Source organism: Orycteropus afer, unplaced genomic scaffold, assembly GCF_000298275.1.
Source record: "Orycteropus afer afer isolate SDZICR_OR568_19922 unplaced genomic scaffold, OryAfe1.0 scaffold00103, whole genome shotgun sequence".
Lineage (NCBI taxonomy): Eukaryota > Metazoa > Chordata > Mammalia > Tubulidentata > Orycteropodidae > Orycteropus > Orycteropus afer.
In genome coordinates, this window is record NW_006921690.1 from 4,158,550 (window position 1) to 4,175,763 (window position 17,214).

Here is a 17,214-nt window from a genome sequence, read left to right on the forward strand (position 1 = left end):
TATATATATATATATATATATATATATATATATATATAAAGGGTTTAAAACAGTGTCAAGTGCTTAGTAAATGCTCCTCAAATGTCACTTGTTATTGTTTTCCTGTTCCTGAATGCCTCGGAGCCATGCCAGGATGAGCCCATTATCACTCAATTGACTTCCTGTGCTGCTCCTGACTAGGACTCCCATCCAAGGCCTGAAGGACAATACCTGGAAAGGGGCAGGGAATTGGCTCACAGCTAATAAAGACTTGGTTGTATTCTGAATTCACATCCATATGCATATCTGACTAAATGGAACTTTATCTAGTGCCTCTAATGTCTACTAGCTGAGTTTTAATGAGGAAAGTAGAACATATATTTTCCCCACAGAAAGCCCAAAGCCGTGCCTCTGGGAGACACGTGACCCCAAACAGAGCTTCTGCCATGGGCCAGCCCCATGTCTGAGCAGTGGAGACGGGGGGGCCGGGGGTCAGAAGAGAGAAGCTTGCCCAACTCTAGCTCCAAGCTGGGCCAAACCATGCTGGTTTACCAAGCAGTTCTAGAGAAGTAATTAGTCCAAGATGTGGATTGGACTAGAATTACCTTCTTTGGGCTGGGAGTGGAATCTGACTTCAGTGGACAATGTTGGTTTTATTCTACATGGAAGTTTTGATTTGGTTGTAGGCCACAGGGGCTCTCTGGAAAACGTCGGGAGCCATGGTGAGGGCCTTGGAGCTGGCACTGCAGAGCCAACCATGACCCTCCCAGAGAAATCCCTGCTGTGGGGCCACCACTTGATTGGGAAAAGGCTTGGCATCTTTGCAGGTGCCTGACGGTGCCACCCGCACCCCCAGTCCAGACCACAAGGCAGAGAGGTGTGAGCGGGCAACATGCCTTGGGGCAAGATCTATGAGAAGAATTAAGTTCAAGGGGGAAATTACCCCAGTAAACCCATACTTGGCTCTGAGCCCTGCAGTAGGCGGGGCAGGGGCAATGGAAGAATTTAGGGCTGAGGGTGGAAAACATTCTGGCCTCCCTTCTTGTGATCATCATCTTCATTCTCTGGCCCGTCCATTTGAGATTCCTTCCCTGGACTCCTGGGTGCTCACCGGTAGGGCAGGCCGGGCCTAGGGGTGATGGGGAATAGGGAAATCTCATTAGGACACAAGCCTGAGACATGTCGTCCTCCAGAGCTCTCCTAGTAAGGGCGCCAGTCAAACTGAGGCCTGGTTGTCCTGGGGCTAGACTTGGAGGGGAGGCTCAGGGCTCTGCCCAGCCAGTGATCCATCCAGGGTCTGCCTGAGTACTTGTGTCCAGTTCCTCTTGGCTGGTGCAGAGGGGCACATACCTGCTGGCCTAGGTACTCGCCCCACCCAGCTGGGGACAGAGGCACAAGGCCTACTTGTACCTGGCTGCTGGTCGCACGGCCTGTGGTTACAGGCTTGTTCCCCATCTGCCAACTTGACTCTCTCTCCAGGCCCCTGCCTACACCAGGGACGAACAGAGCCTGCTTTGAGCTAGAAATTGGAGGCGTTTCCTGTTCCATGTTGTTTAGACACTACTTATAGGACTATAATCCCAGTAAATCATAAGCTTGCTGAGTGGTGCAGGGTTTATTTTTTTTTCCAGGCTGCAAGGACCTCTTAAAACCAAGACCTTAAGAAGTTGATTCTTTCATTTATTTAAAGGGGGAAAAAATGGCTTTTGCAGGCCTGGGTCTATTGAAGAGCCTCCTGAGACCATTGGGTTGAAATAATCAGGTTCATCCATATGACTAATTTAGAGTGAGAGGCAGAGAAACTGGACTTCGACAGCTGTGTGGTATTGGTTAGGTTCAGTGCCACATGGCACTTGGGGTATGAAGGGGTTGCTTTTGCAGTAATTCTGGGCCCACCCCACCTCACCACCACCTAGGCCGTGACCCCCTGGATCTGAGTTTCTTGTCTTTGCCCTTTTCCTGGCTGAGTTTTTTGACAGCCAAGGCCGAGAGCCTGCACTGCGAGAAACAGTTTCCAGATCACACCTGACATAGTGGTTGCATTTTTCTCTCCTCTGTTTTTTGAGCTGGGATAGAGTGGGTGGTGGGCTGCTAGCTGGCAGGGTTTTGCAAGCTTTACATGTTTATCCTTGCTTGGAGTGAGAGTGAGGGGATTGGCTGGACTTTCAGACGCCTGGAGCTGAAGCATTTAAGAGGATCAGATTTCTATAGCCGTTTTTTGCTATTATGTGCTTTCTTTATCAACAGATACTAAAGTAGTAATTAATAATAGTTAAATTTATCGAAAACTTAGCCTGTGCCAAAGGCTGTGCTAAGCACCTTACATACATCCTTCCAACATCTTATGAGGTAGTCCTATTATTATTATTTAATTTTTTATTGCTATTTGGGTGCAATGTTGTAAAGCAGATTCATTTTATATTCAACAGTTCATTTTGTCTCCGGACACTGATTACAATCTTCACAATATAACACCTCTCCTCTTATCGCCCCCTCCCCCGTGGTTACCCCTCCCCTGTGTCCTTCTTACTGAGGTATTCTTATAGCCTGCCTAGCTTTCTCCCTGTACAAATGTTGCCCTTCTGATCTCCCATGGTTGACTGTTCTAAGGAGTGCATCTCCCTGATGTAGCTGTTTAGCTCATAGGCCCGTCTGTTGTTTGACTGAGAGTTGATCCACTGGAGTGAATCCATTTCCAAGCCTGAAGGGTGACTCAGGGCCATAGTCTCAAGGGTTTCACCAGTCTTTATCCGACCAGTAATCCTGGTCTTCTTTTTTAAGGTTTTGAATTTTTTTCCACATTTTTTTTGGCAGTCTTATTATTTATACCCACTTTGCTAATGGAGAAACCGAGGATAGGAAAGGTGAGGTAACTTGTACAAGATCACACAATTGAATTCACTGGACATGTACTGGATTCTACCCTAGGCAGCTTTCCTCTCCAATGTAATCAGTTGATCACTGTGCACAGGTCCAGGAGCTGTCACATAGAGTTGGGAGTAATAGTGAAAAGGGTTCTCATGGTAGAGAAAGTGTGGAAACAACCACTGTGAGCAATCTGCCTGAGGTTACAGAGCCAGTTCAGTTGCTTTGAACAAACCAGAACTTTCTGCCAGGAAGGGGTCTAGGATCCTCAGATCCCTGAGTAGGGTAGGTGAATGCCAGCTATATGACACTCTAGGATTCGCCAGACCTATTGCACTTGGGGCACAATCCCTGCACCCCCTGACTTTGGGATCTACTTCCAATTCCAGTTGCTACTGAGTCAGTTCTGGATCATGGTGGCCCGTGTGTGTCAGAGTAGGACTGTGCTCCCCAGGACTTCAGTGTTGACTTTTGGTGAGCAGATCACCAGGCCTTTCTTTCCCGGCACCTCTGGATGGACTTCAACCTTTTGGTCGGCAGCTAAGCACTTTAACCATTTGCACCAGAGGCTCTTTCAAGGAGTCCCCAGGGTCCAAACAGTTTTCCTAATATTAAGATTTGCCTTTTCATTTCATTTTCTCATGAGGATCCGGTGGCATTGTCCATTTTCCATTTGTGTGACATGTGATGATGTTATCACTCTGGTGGCTGATGGAATGTGAACTTGTGTGTTCATGTATTTTAACATTTTCTCAGTTTTAATTTCTGGTACGGTGAATATCGATATGTGTAACACACTTAAATAAAAGCTTTTTGAGGTCCTCAATAATTGTTCAGAGTGTAAAAGGTATCCTGAGACCAAAACGTTTGAGACCTTGCTAATCTGAATATCAGATCTAGCGAAACGAAAACTCAGAGGGCAGAAGGGCTGACCCACTCTGCCTGGTTCTGCCACTGCACACGTCGTTCTGACACTGACCGATGTGCAGCTGAGCTCAGCCTAAGGGGAGGCAAAAAGAGGGAAGCAGCCTTGTCCTTCAGGAGGGAACAGAAGAAAGAGACCTTGGGGACCGAGCAAACACCAGCCCTTCCCAGGATCCCTCCTCTGGGCCTTTTCAACCTGGAGTTGTGACGCAGCCATGGCCATTGCAAATGGGAGTTTTTACAGGGATTTTCCAGAAAGTCCAGTCATGTGGGCCAGCTTTTCTCAGCATGCCCAATGGACTAGAAGATATTATCAGAAAGGAAACAGTAGCCTGGGACCCACAGCTCTAGGGAAGGATGTTAATGAGAAAGTCCATGAATTGCTTAGTGGCCTTCCTAACTACCTTGTGCCTCTCTCTGCCCATCTTCGCTTCCCAAGGACACAGGCTACAGAGGTGGGCAGGCCAAGGAAAAAGGCCTGGAGAGCTCGCTTTGGGGCTGACTCAGCCTTGTTTGTGGATGGGTGGGCACCAGCCACCATCCCCAGACGGATAATCTTACTCTGAGGATTTCTGAGTATTGAGAATATTAATCAACATTCAGGAAACAGTACCCATTCTAGGTATTTTAAGCAGGAAGGGATATGATGCAGGGATTTAGCAAAAATCATTGGAAGGGCTCAAGGAGCAGGCTCTAGGCTGTACCTCCAGGAATGACTCCAAGAACAAAGGAGCAGGCTCTAGGCTGTACCTCCAGGAATAACTCCAAGAACAATACAGAACTGGTCCGTCAGGAGAGGGTCTGCTACCTCTAAGGCAGCCTCTGGAGCTGGGAGTTTGAGCGCATACCCTGGAGCTGCAGTTCAGAAATCTTTGCTGTTGCTTTCTCAATCTAAATCTAACTCTAAGTACCCAGGAAAGTGGAGAATGGACAGTGGGATGCTGTACTGGGCAGGGGGTACTGAGCTCATGCTTTCATGACCTGGCTTGCCAGGAGAAACAGATACAAAGGCAGCACAGCCGTGGCCTTTAACTCACATCTCTCTACTAGCTCGGATCTCCTGCACCTGCATCTTAATGTTGAAACTAATTTGCGTCCAGAACCCTAGCTGCAAAGGCATCTGGGCAATGTAGTTTTCAATTTTCCACCTCTCCAACTGAAACAGTAATATGGAGGCTAAACCAGCCAATCTTAGTATCCATCTCTTGAGGTTATCAGTACTGCATTTTTTCATGTGCCAAGTTCTAAGAGGCACAAAGCAGGAGAATGAATCAAGACACCACTTGATTAGACTTCATGATTTCCAGCGTTCCCCCTTGGATTTTCATAGTACAGCTTAGAGGTCTGGTAGCCATGCTTGGCGGTTTGTCCTGGCTCTTGGCCACAATAGAGAAGAATGACTGACAAATCCATGAATCATCTTTTTGCTTACACTTCAATCTCTAGCGCTGACAGTTTAAAGCCTTCCTCCTTGGATCAGCAGGACTACTGTATAGAAGTATGTCTCCGAGTTTGCCTTGTAATATAAAATTCAAATGCATTTGAAGGGAATTCAAATGGGCATTTATAATCAAGGGAGATCTTCAAAACAGATAATTTATGAATGAATTGCTGTTCTTTCCTAGACACAAGAGTCCCAATGTCCTACTCTGATGAGGTGACATTTATTGTTGTGTGCTTTCAAGTTGATTCCAACTCATCATGACCCTGTATGACAGAGTAGAACTGCCCCATAGGATTTCCTAGGCTGAAATCTTTATGGGAGCAAATCACCAGGTCTTTTCTCCTGTGGAGCTACCTGGTGGGTTCTAATCACCAACCTTTCGGTTAGCAACTGAGCACTTCAATCAGTGTACCACCAGGGCTCCTTGAGTCAGCATTATACCCTTGAAAATTACATAGCATTCTTTTCTGGGCAGAAGCATGAATTGGTCCTTAACTGAAAACTTGAATGTTTTCTGTTAAGTTACTGATGCTCATGCATACTTTCAGTCCTTCAGCAAACGTTTATTGAGAATGTATTGTGCCTAGGCCCCATGCTGGGGCATGTTCTGGAGAATACAAAGACGAAGATGACAGGAAGAAGGCCTTGTTATTGTTCTTGTCCTGAGGAGGAATATACTCTAGTCCAGCAGAGGAGACACATTGCTGGAAAAGGAAATTCCCGGGAATCTCTGAGCAGTTGTTGTTGTTTTTGGAAATGAGGGATGGGGAAAGATTTCTGGAAGGAGGTGGCATTGGAACTGAGCCTTAAAGGATGGATAGGATGTGGACAGGCAGAGGTGGACTTGGTTCATTCTTGTAAAGAGGCGGAAATGGGCAGGGAGGGCCCGAGAACCACGAGTGGCTGCTAGGCTGGTGTGTGCTAGTGACAGGGATGAGACAGGGCCGGAGAGGGGTAGGGGTATACACCCTTGATGGCCAGGGCTAGCGAGGCTTTCCTCACCCGGGGCCCCCTCCTCATGCCAATTAGTAGACTCAGTGAGCCGCTTCAGAGACTCAAACCCAGGTATATTTCTGAGATGACAAACCCAGGACATCAAAAATAACTTTCCAGATGAACCACCTTCAAGATCACATTATTTTGTTTGTTTGAAAAAAGCATCCTTTGCCCTCAGAAGAGAAGCATCTAAAACTTTAAAGATGACTCAAGCTTTTGGAGATCTGAGATAAGTGACCTAGCAGGCAGACTCAAGCTGGTTCCCTGTAGTTGATTCTCTTAGTAGCTGAGGAGAGAATGGAGGTCTTATTCATCTGATCAGACTTCCACTCTCCATGTCTAAGAAAAAGGTGGCAGTGGGGGCCCGATCAAGGACCCCAGGGCATCAAAGGCAGTGGGCGAGGTGGGGTGGAGGTCTGGCTCAGATTAAAAGGAAGGATGGAGGGCATCAAGAGGAACTGATGAACACAGGGAGGAGCTGGGAGGCTGTCATCAGAGAGCAGGCACTAGGGGCAGGTGCCAGCGCTGCCTCGTTCTGCAGCAGGACAGGGAGAAAGCTCCAGCTCTTCTGAGCAGAGCAGGCTGTCCATTGAGTCATAAAGCCTAAAACTGCCTGTCGGAGGCCTTACCACAGCAGCAGGATCTGTTGGACTGTGAAATGGTCTCCTGAGGTTCAGCAAAGGGAGACCTGCAGAACTGGCAGAGGACAAAAGGAAGCCTGCCCTCAATAGTGGCAAACCCCACGTCCCTGGATGAAAGAAGGAGCTGGGTGGAGAGAGGAAGGTCCTGGGAGCAGGCTGGGTGGGGGCCTGAGTGGCAGTGCCTCCGTGTTGCACATCGCAAGGGGGCACTAGTCACATTCCATGTGCATGGCACCCCCTGGTGGCATTTGGAATGTATTGTGAAGGGTGTCCCATGGAGTTTGCAACTCCCAGGCCTTGCTGAACTACCTCTCCCTGCTTCCTTCTAGCTGCCCCACGCCGTGGCTGTGGGTTCTTAGCTATTACACAGGCCCCCTGGGACTGTTCCTCCCAGGAGGCGTTGGAACCTGCACCCAGCTTTAGGCAACTGCAGCCTTGCACAAGAGTGACATAGAGCTCACTTCAGAGCAGGTTCTAGTTGAGAGAGGAATGGCTACTGGTTATACGTGTACAGTGTGATATGAATTGTCTAACTTAGCCTCATAACAGCCCTGAGAAATACGTGTTACCCCATGTTACAGACAGAAAATCGACACTCGGGGTGTTTGTATGTGGTGATAGACAGCACAGCTGCTAGTAGCAAAGCCGGGTTTAGAGACTTGGTGTGTTATAACCTCTGTACCCTAATGCAATCTCTCCCTTCTGCCAAGAAGTGCCTTTTGCCACTTCCATGGGTTGGCAAACTCCTTCTTTCATTGGCCAGCTAAGGGCCTCAGGTTGTGCTCTTGTCCTGGCCCATGACAAAGATTCTGTGGAATGGGGGACAAACCGAGGTATCTGTAAAGAAAAGAGTCAGGTTTCCTCCACACCTGACAGACTGAGGGTCTGGAAGCTCCTGTTACGTGGTGATTAGCCCACGTGGCCCTTCTCTCAGAGCCATTCTCCTGCTGCCCTCCTCAGAGAACCTAACCTCCTCTCCACCCCTCACAGGCCCTTCATGCTGCTGCCCCCACTGATGGAGTGGATGCGCGTGGCCATCACGTATGCAGAGCACCGCCGCAGCCTCACCGTGGACAGTGGCGACATCCGACAGGCGGCCCGGCTGCTGCTGCCTGGCTTGGACTGCGAGCCCCGGCAGCTCAAGTACGGCCCTGGGGAGGAGTGGGAGGGAAGGCTCTGGCTTCCGTGTCAGCCCTGGCTACCCCTCTGCCCCTTCTCTTTGAGACTGGAAGAGAATCAGAGAGCAGGGCTACAGCCCTTTGAGCTCTTGTAAGGACGTCCTCTGTGGATGCCAAGCCTGAGTATTGGCGCTCATCTCTTCTGGACCTTGGCTGCTTTCCCATGCTTCTGGTTCAGTACACAGAGCCAGACACATGTTTGGATTTGGGCAGGAGCACTCACACAGTCTGCCTCTCTGGGATATTTCGGGGGTAAAGACAGGATGTGGGCCCACTCTTTCCTCTGTCCTGTAATCGCTACCATTTTCTTGAACACTTGCTGGGTACAGGCACTGTGCTGAACCTTCCTCTTTGCAAGCTTTATCTGGGTACTCATGACAACTTTTGAGAAGGGCTATAATCCCCATAGTGCAGACGAAGAAACTGGTGACCAGATTAGAGAGGAACATGCCCACTAAGCTCACTAAGTGGCCAAGCTCAAATTGCAGCTCAGATCTGAGCACAGCCCCCAAGCTTGTACTCTTAAAAAAAAAAAAAAAAATACATTTTATTGAAATATTATTTATGTACAGTGAAATACACAAAACTAAAGTGACCTGAGTCAATGTATTTCCCAAGCCTCTACTCTTAATTTCTTCCCCAGACTGCCTCTCTTGCATTAGACTCATCTGACATTCTCCCAGAGAGGGTTCCCTCTGGCCACCTTTGGCTTGTGGGAGCCTTACATCTTCCCAGACCTCGGTTATGACCTTTTCTGTCTCCATGCCATATGGTTGAACTTTGTTCTGGGATGTGAACTTTCTGTACTTTGGCCCGATCAAGTATTGGAAGACTGCAGCTGCCTGCTAGAAATTTGTAGCACACCCCCTATAGATGCAGGTTTGATCTGGTAGGTTGAGTTTATCACAAATGGGATTGAGGGCCACTCTCCACTGTCTCTTTAGTACTTCTGAGCCTTACCAGGAAGTCCTGAGGAGAGGAGAACGTAGAGCCAATGCAAGAACTCAGCCACAGAATCATCTTATAGACTCAAGTGCAGCCTTCTCTGTGCAAGAAGTACCCAGCCAAGTGCTGAGGCAAAAGCCTGGGCTGGCCCTTCTTCCTCCTCAGAGCAGTCCCCAGTGGATTGCTTTAGATGGGACCATGTTTGCTGCAGTGGCAGCTCCAATGAGCTCAGAGCACTTCTTTCTCCCCCTCTCTCTCTCCCTCTCTCTCTCCCTCTCTCTCTCCCTCTCTCTCTCTCTGTGTGTGTGTAGAAATGAAGAGCATGTGTGCCTCGTTTGCAGATGTTCCCAGCTGAGGCAGGAACATGATGAACCCGGTCACTGCTGACTTGTCAGTAGTTCACAGCCCTCCCCACCTGCTCCATCCTCACTCCACGCATCCAACGCAGCACATCACATCTCGTCTTTTTGAGGGCCAGTGTCCCAGCAGAAAGAGTCCATGCTCGGTCATGCTTATGCACTTCTGTGTCTCTTCTGGGCAGGCCTGAATGTTGTTTCAGTTCCTTCCGGAGACTGGACGCCAGAGCAGCTACTGAAAAGTTCAACCAGGATCTGGGTTTCCGCATGCTCAACTGCGGGAGGACGGACCTCATCAACCAGGCCATTGAGGCCCTGGGGCCAGATGGGGTGAACACCATGGACGACCAGGTGGGTGCTGAGAGCCCCTCGATGCCAGGCTTATGACCAGAGACAGCAGCTTACAGTTACCAGAGTTGGTGGCAGGGCCCCGTCTGTCTTAAACTTAAGACTTGCTCAGCTCTGTGCTTTAAGAGGTGGGCTGCCTCCTGATTATGCCCTGCCTGTTTGGACAGAATGTCTTGGAGACTTTCCTAGACTCCCATGGAAGACTTGTGACGTGGATTGGGCTTCCCCTGCTGGGAGGCTGGAGGCTGTCCTGCGTGGTGCCCAGCTGGGAAGGAGCCCGAGAGGCAGCTTGCAAACTGCTGTGGATAAGAATCGCTGACACCTGTATGAGAGCAGACTGTGTGCCAGGCACTGTGCCAGGCTCTGGGATCCAGCAGAGAACAGGGCCCATAGAAACCCCTGCCTTCATGGAGCTAACATTTTGGTGTTGGGAGAGGACAAATAATAAAAAACATAGACATGTGGTGCACAGAGCACATTAGATGGTGTGAGGTCATAAAGAGTAAATAAAGGAGGAGGAGGAGGGGAAGTGTTGGAGGTGGTTTGCAATTTTAGATAGAACATAGCTTGGGTTGTTTGTTTCTGTTGTTTTATTTTCACTGTGACGAGCAAACATTTAGATAGCACTTATTGTGTTCCAGGCATTGTCCTAAGTTCTTTCTGTGAATTAACTCAATCCTGACAGCAGCCCTAGGATGCAGGTACTATTATTCTCCCCATTTTATAGATGAGGAAACTGAGCTACATAGAGGTTGTGACTTACCTAAAGCCACACAGCTAGTAAGGGACAGGGCTGGACAAAGAATCTAAACAATCTGACTCCAGGCTTTTACCCATGATGGAATACTCCAAAATATGGAACTCATACCAATTTCTGTATTTGCCATGTTTTATAAGTACTTACTGTGAGCACCGTCTTCCCACCCAGAAGCACAGGGGAAGTTAAATATCAGTCACAGGGTTAAAGAGCGCTCTCAGATGGCAGCACAGTGTAGGTGTGATGAGGCAGGTGACCCACATGGCCAGGGCAGACTCTGACCAGCCAAGGGTAGGAAGGCTACTAGCTAGAGGGGGTTTGAGCCGAGCCTGACGGTTGGGCAGGACTGGGGGTGGGGAAGACAGTCCAGGGAATGGGGCTGATGAGGGCAAGAGCATGGAGGTAGAGTACTCGGGCATATGCTCGGATGTGGGGATGAGCTGAAGGGAGGCTCTCACAGGGCAGCAGGGATGGGCAGGCAGGTGGTCAGAGCTCCCAGAGTCCTCGGTCAGTGCAGGTTCCCGGGCCTCTCAGTAGCTTCCATCCTGGTGGAGTCTTTGTCTTCTTTCAGCAGTGCAATGGGGAAGCCCCTAGATGTTAGCTGCAGGCAGACCAAGGTTTTTGTCCACCACATAAGAGCTGAGGCGTCTTGAGAAAGCTATTTTCCAAGCCTCAAGGCTCCTCACCCCTAAATGGACCATGACAGTACATGCCACATCAGGATTTTTGTGAGAATTTCGCATCTTGCATATAACAGGTGTTCAGTAAATATTAATTCTAGTTTTTATTGTGAATATGATGATCATCAGGACCTTGGTGGTGCAATGGTTAAGCACTCAGCTGCTAACCAAAAGGTCAGCAGTTTGAACTCACCTACCAGCTCCATGGGGGAAAAGACTTGAAGGTCTGCTCCCTTAAAGATTACAGCCTAGAAAACCCTATGAGGCAGTTCTCCTGTCATATGACTCTGCTGTGAGTCGGAATCCACTCCCCACCTCACAACCACATCATGATTATTATCCTGAACCCTGGCAGTCAGCCTCTGTTTATCTAGCCTCCTTAGGTGTCTCGGGTAGGGATGGGACAACATAAAAAAGCAGTTGCTCCTGACAGGGCTCATAGCCTGTTTTAAACTCTGAATTGTGTACAGATGTTGGAGAAAAAAATGAGTCAAATACATGCAGAGAGGAATAAAACAAAGCCAAATTCTCACTGTCTTGAAGTTGGCTTTTCTCTTAAGTGCTGGATGCTGTTTGCTCCCTAAGCCTTGGTATTAGAATGGTCTGTGAGTAAACAGCCGTCGTGCCCATGATTAATCTCTGGCCATTTCTTTATCTCTGGACGCTAGGCAAGGATTTATGAGGTAAGAAGATCTTGTCGACACACAAAGAACCCAATAAATATCATTGCAGGGCTCCAGACAGATGTGTGCGGGCTCCAGCTGTGGACTAACACTTTCCACTGCTGCCTTTGCTGTTACTGGCTGCAGAGAGCCATCCCTAGCCAGGGAGGGAGCTCTATCCACCTCCCAGTAAACTCTGGGAGGGAGGGGCCTCAGCTCATGGAAGAGCTCTGAAGCGCTCAGTAGCACAAGATGTTAAAATCAAAGACGTCATAAAGCACAGACTTCACGAATCGGGTAGACCTGGTTCCAGTCTGAATTCTGCCCCTTGCTAGCTGTGTAAGCTTGGGCAAGTTAATTCACCTCTCTGATCCTCATCTTTAAGATGTGGATAATGACGTCGTCAGCTGCTGTCGAGCTGACTCTGACTCATGGAGACCTATGCGCAACAGAACAAAACACGTCCTGGTCCTGCGTCATCCTCACGACCACCGGCGTGTTCAGGTCCATTACTGCGGCCTCACTGAGGGTCTCCTTCGCCCTCCCTGGCCCTCTGCTTTACCAAGCATGGCCCCCTCTAGCATTTGGTCCCTCCTGGTGCTATGTCCAAAGCAGGAAAGTCAGTGTTGGGTGTGGCCCATGAGGTTGGTTTTGTTTCCCTTTTCATAGTTTATTTTTGTTGTTGAGAATACACACAGCAGAACTAACACTAGTTCACCAGTTTCTACGTATGCGGTTCGGAGATGCTGATCCATTCTTCAAGCTGTGCAGCCTTTCTTGCCTTCCTTTCGTATGGTCTGCATTGGCTAACTTCCAGAAATAGATCATCAGGCCTCTTCCAAGTCTGTCTTAGTCTGGAAGCGTCACTGAAACCTCTCTGCCATGGGTGACCCTGCTGGTATTTGAAATATTGGGGGCATAGCTTCCAGCCTCACAGCAACCTGCAAGCCACCACAGTAGGTCAAACTGACAGACAGTTGGGTCAAACCTGTTGCCGTTAGATTGATTCCAACTCAGAGCAACCCTGTAGGACGTAGTGGAACTGCTCCATAGGGTTCCCAAGACTGTCAATCTTTATGGAAGCAGACTGTCACATCTTTCTTCTGTGGAACGGCTGGTGGGTTCAAACTGCCAACCTTTTGGTTAACAGCTGAGTGTTTAACCACTGTGCCACAAGGTCTTCTTCCATAAAGCCTTAGAAATCCTATGCGGCAGTTCTATTCTGTCCTTTAGGGTTGCTATGAGTTGGATTCGACTGATGGCAATGGGGTTTTAAGAGGTAGTTACGTTGTTTCCAGTTTATAGATAAAATAAGGCACAGAGATGTAACTGCATTTGCACAAGCTTTATAGCTGCCAGTGGCAGAACTGACCCTGGGGTCTGACTGCAGAGCTGTGCACTTCACTGCTCTGATGTCTGCCCTGCAGACCTTGTGACAATGCTTCTTTGGGGTCCCATGTCCAGTGGGCCTAGGAAGGGCAGGCTGGTCGAGCACAGGGCCCAGGAGAGTTCAGGATGAATAGGCAGGCAAGCAGGAGCCCCAGACCTGTGGTTTTGGGGCGGAGGTCTTTGGAGTACGTGTCGGCATGTTTTGTTTCCAGACAATTGAGCATCTGCCTTGGTTCACGCAGGGCATGACGCCGCTGATGTACGCCTGCGCTGCTGGGGATGAGGCAATGGTCCAGATGCTGATCGACGCCGGAGCGAACCTGGACGTCCAAGTGAGTCAGTCCAGAGAGCTGCGCCCGGCTCCTCAGCCAGCCCGACAGCACCGAGGCCTCTGTCAGCCGTGCGGTCGTTGGCACAGTTGAGGGGATGGCTCTCAGAGGGCTGGAAATGCAAGATGCAGAGGGATCACTGTTAGCAGAAAGGATTTTCCTCAAGATTTGAACTTCAGCTGAGTAGGAGAATGCCTTGATTCTGTTTCTTTAGCACCGTTCCCTTTCTACCAACCTGATACCCAGCCATCCGCTCCATCCCTAGTACTTCTGCCTCTGCCTCCCTGGGAGACATAAAGTGCTCCTTCTCTGCCATCACCTACTGAACATCCACTCCTTTCAAGCTTTCTCCACACAGGGTTCCAGGCAGACATTACCAATCAATTATAAAAGCCACCTGAGTTGAATCCTGTTGGCCATCCCTTCAGGGTACTCTCCCCGCTCAGGTGCCTGTGTCATCCCTCCAGGAATGTCACCCACCCAGGATACACTGATCATTTGTGGCATTTTCCAGGTTCCAAGCAACTGCCCCAGGCACCCATCGATCCACCCTGACAGCCGGCATTGGACCTCGCTGACGTTTGCTGTGCTGCATGGACACATCTCTGTGGTCCAGGTAAGTTTCTGCCCTGGCTGCAGCTTGCTCCCAGCTGCCAGGTGGGCTGGGCTCCAAATATAGCCCCACCCCTACCCGCAGCCTCTTCACCTGAGTGACCAGCTGCCTCAAATTAGAGGTACAAAAGTCTGCACTTAAGGCCTGGCTCACCTGGTGGACAGGACACGGATCCACCTAGTGTGCCTCAGGGAGAGGCATTTACTGTAAGGATAAACCAAGCCAAACCCACTCACTACCACTGAGTCGATTCCAAGTTAGAGTGATCCTTTAGGGCAGAGTAGAAGTGTCTCATAGGGTTTCTAAGGCTGTGAATCTTTATGGAAGCAAGCTGCCTCATCTTTCTCCCATGGAGTATCTGGTGAGTTTGAATCACTGACCTTTAGATTAGCAGTCTAATGCTTTAACCACTGTAGCACCAGAGCTCCTTACTGTAAGGGTATGTGTGGAATTTCAGGAAACAGGGCTCAGGTCACTGAAGGCTCCCTGCTCCCTCTTGGCATCTCAGTTAGTGCCCCACATGCTGGAATCTCTGCAGGTGTGCTCAGTGTTCTCCCCTACGACAGCCTTCAGACCCTTCAGCTTTTCCTGTTCCCTCATAAGTTCTACCTCAGTGCTGGCCCTGTATCATGGCATCCTTCTGGTTCCTTCCTTCTCCCCATTTCCTAGTTCCTGAGAGAGGTCTCAGATTGGCCTAGCTCCCCTTTTAAGCCCAGGCTCATTGTTGCCCACCTTGGCCCAGGTGGCTGTGGCTGGCATGAGGCTGGAGGTGGCTCAGGCTCAGGAAATAGGAGTTGTAGGTAGAGTGATTTCCCACCCCAGCAGGGCCACCAGCCCTGTCACCACGCAACTCCAAGCTCCCTCACGCCTCAGGGTCAGTGCAGTCTGTATGATTGCGTGCCACTCTTGCCTGAGAGTTCATATAATGTCCTCACTATCCGCTACATGGCAAGTTCTGTGAGGGCAAGGGAACATCTCTGGTTTATCATTTTCAACCCAGCACTGGCACATAGTAAGGACTCGATGAATGGTGGTTATCCACTGGGCTGCCATATTAATTAATTAATTAACACATTTCCATTCATGCCCAACCAAGGGTTGAGTGTTTCTGAGCAAAATACCAACCTTAGCCCAGACTGGGCCTGGAGGACTTGTCTGGACCAGTGCCCATTTTCACCCAATGGGCAGCTTCCCACCTCCACCACCTTGGCACCGGCATTGACCAAGGTGCCAGAACTAGGTCCTGGCTGACAAGAGTCTCCAGGCAGATGGAGACTTCCCTGCTCCCCTGTTCAGCAGTGGAGGCTGAGAGATCCCAAGCCAACCTGTTCGAGCTGGATTCCTCATACTTGGTTTCCAGGCGAAGGCCAGGCTGGTGGTTCTCCTAGACTGCCAACCACAGGCTCTGAAGAAGCCTGGACTCCAGGAGCCTGGGAAAGGTGGAAGGCTTCTCCCTTCCAGAGTGGCCAGGCAGGAAGGGTGAGACAGAAGCTGAAAGTCACTGCTTGATTAATGGGAAACCCCACCCCTGCTCCAAGGCAAAGCCAGTCCCGGCCCAGCCAGGAACTACTTAGTATCTGTTAACCCTGTTCCCTGGAGAGGCCTGTACTTGGAGGAATAGAGAAAGGCCCCAGCCCCAGGAGGTTGGATGGTAGTCCAAGTATAGGTAGCTCATTGAACCTGTCTCATGCAAACCCTAAAAGCCACTGTTATCGAGCCCCTCCAGTGTGCTGAGCATTGTTTCATTTAAAGCCCAATAATACTGCAAGGCAGACCTACAGATGAGCAGGATTGAGGCTCAGAGAGTTGAAGTGCCTGCCCCAGGTCACTCAGTGTTTGATGGCCAACATTTGTACCCAGATCTCATTGACTCTGACACCTGTGCCTTCCTCATTACCTCTGCCACCTCCCAGAGCCTGTTCTTCCCTGTAGATTGGGAGTGATATTTTCTAGTCTTCATGCATTCTTTGGAAGGTCACTGTAGCTAATTCATGGGACAGTGTTTGAAAGAGAGAAATAGCTCAGTGATCCCCACAGCTTAGGGGATTGGTCCAGGGCCATGAGAGTGAAGTTGAAGATTCTAGAAACTTTAAGTCCTGGGTGTAACGTGCAGTTCCAGGATCACAAGCTCTGTCTTGGTCACATGCCTGGAGAGACCAAAAGGCCCCCTCCCTTGAGACCTTCTACTGGCATGCGCCCCACACTCCTGCTGTGCTGAGTAGTGTCCTCCTCTTCTGTGCCCCTGGCAGTTGCTGCTGGATGCTGGTGCCCACGTGGAGGGCTCGGCAGTGAACAGCGGGGAGGACAGCTATGCAGAGACACCCCTGCAGCTAGCCTCTGCGGCTGGTAGGTACACCACTGCCCTGCTCCCCAGTCATCTCCGGGCTACGAGGCTATGACGGGCCCCTCCCCACCATGTTGCCACTGTCACCACTACAAGATTGGTTGGGCCTGTAGCTGGACCCCACAACACACACGTACAGACCCTTGTGGGGAGCTCCTGGACCACTAGAGGGGCTTTCCCTCACCTCATCCATCCATATTTCTGCCAATCACAGGGCCAAAAAGAGGGTGTGGGGAGATTAGGACAGGGAGGGCATTCCCTCTGGAAGCCCAGGGGAGGGGCCATAGTGGCTGGACACAGCCAGCCCTCTTCCTCCCAACTCCCTTCTGGGGTCACCCCTGTTTCACCCCCATGAAACACAAATGAGCATGGGGTTTATTTCCTTCCAACCCCCAGAGTCTGGAGACACCCTCTGGTTTCCCTTTCCCTTTTGGCTTCTCCATCAGCCACCTTCTTCCTCCTCTTGGCACCCATGCACTCTGTCTTTCAGGAAACTATGAGCTGGTCAGCTTGTTGCTGAGCCGAGGCGCTGACCCCCTTCTCAGCATGCTTGAAGCCAATGGTATGGCCTCCTCCCTCCATGAAGATATGAACTGCTTCAGCCACTCAGCTGCCCACGGCCACAGGTACCCACCATGGTGTTCAGCCCTATGTGGTGGTGGGGGGAGCACCAAACAGAATCTCAGGGCCCTCCATTTGCCAGCCAGGAGCGGAAGAGTTAGACCTGGAGATCTCTCTAGAGATAGGGAGCCTGTGTGTGAGTC

At 50.0% G+C, this 17,214-nt stretch overlaps 1 protein-coding gene across 1 annotated transcript in view; it reads left to right on the forward strand.

The window, feature by feature from the left end:
• ABTB2 (ankyrin repeat and BTB domain containing 2) overlaps positions 1–17,214 on the forward strand; it is a 198,270-nt gene that overhangs the window by 163,542 nt on the left and 17,514 nt on the right. Inside the window, exons 4-9 of the mRNA XM_007943265.2 lie at positions 7,840–7,992; positions 9,514–9,679; positions 13,407–13,496; positions 14,008–14,109; positions 16,356–16,452; positions 16,941–17,076. Of these exons, the coding sequence (XP_007941456.1) occupies positions 7,840–7,992; positions 9,514–9,679; positions 13,407–13,496; positions 14,008–14,109; positions 16,356–16,452; positions 16,941–17,076 (744 nt within the window). The remainder of the gene's footprint in view (positions 1–7,839; positions 7,993–9,513; positions 9,680–13,406; positions 13,497–14,007; positions 14,110–16,355; positions 16,453–16,940; positions 17,077–17,214) is intronic.